Source organism: Lepisma saccharinum, chromosome 2 (genome assembly GCF_977018435.1).
Source record: "Lepisma saccharinum chromosome 2, izLepSacc3.1, whole genome shotgun sequence".
In the NCBI taxonomy this organism is placed as follows: domain Eukaryota; kingdom Metazoa; phylum Arthropoda; class Insecta; order Zygentoma; family Lepismatidae; genus Lepisma; species Lepisma saccharinum.
The window spans coordinates 96,781,719-96,783,723 of NC_139230.1; the positions used below are offsets into that span (position 1 = coordinate 96,781,719).

The following is a 2,005-nucleotide window of genomic DNA, read 5'->3' on the forward strand; positions in this document are numbered from 1 at the left end:
GAGTTCCGGAAGAATGGTGACCCACTTGTAGCTTCCCTGAAGCGTAAAGCGTGACCACATGCGCGATTTCAGAGTGCGATTAAATCTTTCCACGATGCTGGCCTTGACGTCACTGAAGGTCGAGTAATGTTGAACGTTGTGTTTCCGAATAAACTTGTAGCGACAGCAACCGAAAGCCGCTGACTTTTGCTGCCACCTAACGGGGGGAGAAGGAACCGCCTTACCAGACGCGAGGTGATTTGACCCCTGGAAGCAGGGGTGAAAGACTTGGGACGAAAAACAGAGAGAGGGAGATTACCAGGCATCGCGAGGACAACGACTGGAGCGGTCTCCTTCGTTATTACTCAGTGTTTTCCTTCGGTATTACTCAGTGTTTGTAGTGTAGCTGTAGTGTTCGTCTAGAATAAACAAGAAGGTAAGCCAACATCCTTTGTTTTGGTGATTATTTCCCAAACTGGTGACCCCGACGTGATCGTTTTTTTTGGGGGCCGTGAATTGTGATTACCCCCTTTGTGTACCATACCAGCCGGATCGAACAAGTTCACGCTAGACGACGCGCCCAATCCCCCTTTGTTCTGGACGCACCAACTACACCGCGATGACAGAGGAACTTCAAGCGCAGCTCGACCAACTCAGGCGGGAAAACGAGCAACTCAGACAGCAAGCACTTCAACCGAGGACTCCAGCACCGCACGCAGTACAATCGCAACAGGACTCCGTACATCGAGTGAGTGTGAAGCTCCCCCCATTCTGGCCCGAGGACATGGAATTGTGGTTCTCCCAAGTGGAGGCCCAGTTCACCATCGCCCACGTCACCCGGGAGGAGACGAAGTTCGCATACGTCGTGGGACAGTTAGAAGGTCGGTACGCGTTCGAAGTGAGAGACATTATACGTACACCACCGGCAACCGACCCTTACACCCGGCTGCGGACAGAACTCACGCGAAGATTTTCCCTGTCTGAAAATCAACGATTGCGGCAGATCCTGATGGAAGAAGAAATGGGCAGTCGCAAACCGTCCCAGTTCCTACGTCACCTCCAGTCACTCGCAGGCACCACTCCCATGCGTGACGACTTGCTGCGCACGTTGTGGCTCCAACGCCTGCCCGCTCAAGTTCAAGCGATTCTGCAGGTGCAGTCTTCGGAACTTCCGCTGGACCAACTTGCCACGCTCGCGGACCGCATCGTGGAGGTGAGCCCCCCCATGCTCACCCCCGCGACAAGCAACATCGCCGCACAGTTCGTCTCGCCCAACCCGCCGGCTATCTGCGCGACCGCGACCGCGACCGCGACGCCACTCGCGCCCGCCTCCGACACGGTTCGGCTTCTCCAACGCGTCGAGGAGCTAACTCGTCAAGTCGCGTCCCTGCAAAGCGACTTTCGCGCCTTCCGTGGCCGCTCGCAATCGCGTGACCGTACCAGCCCGCGCCGCTACGGCCGCAGATCGCCGTCAAGAAGAAGAGATGAGGGAATATGCTGGTATCACCACCGCTTCGGCGACCAGGCTCAGAGGTGCAACGACCCATGCACGTACGCGCCCGCGACAACAAACACCAACGGCAGCCGCTAGTCGCGGCAAACGGCTGCCGTCCTGGTGGAAGCCGCCTGTACGTGACCGACCGCTATAGCCGCCACCGCTTCCTCGTCGACACAGGGTCGGATATTTGTTGTTTCCCGAGACGTTCGCTCCCGGACCGACGCCATCCGACCGACTACGTGCTCAGTGCCGCAAACGACTCGACGATCAAGACGTACGGAATTCTGCCCCTCTGCCTCAAACTCGGCCTGCGTCGCGAGTTTTCATGGCGTTTCGTCTTCGCGGACGTTTCCGTGCCCATCATCGGATCGGACTTCCTGGACCACTTTGAGCTGCTGCCGGATTGTCGCAACAAGCGCCTGCTCGATGGACGAACGGGACTCTCGGCTCCCTGCCAGCCAACGAACACTATGCAACCCAGCATCAAGGCCTTGTCGAACGATTCTTCATACAGCGACGTCCTATCCG

At 57.4% G+C, this 2,005-nt stretch overlaps 1 protein-coding gene across 1 annotated transcript; it reads left to right on the plus strand.

Annotated features, from left to right (window-relative positions):
• Positions 1–598: 598 nt before the first annotated feature.
• Positions 599–1,570, plus strand: LOC145983321 (uncharacterized). The gene has a single exon (XM_083116467.1). The coding sequence runs from the start codon at positions 599–601 to the stop codon at positions 1,568–1,570; it is 972 nt and encodes a 323-aa protein (XP_082972593.1).
• Positions 1,571–2,005: the final 435 nt, after the last annotated feature.

Coding starts and splice junctions, on each gene's coding strand:
- LOC145983321 (XM_083116467.1), top strand. CDS start 599: ATGACAGAGGAACTTCAAGCGCAGCTCGACCAACTCAGGCGGGAAAAC.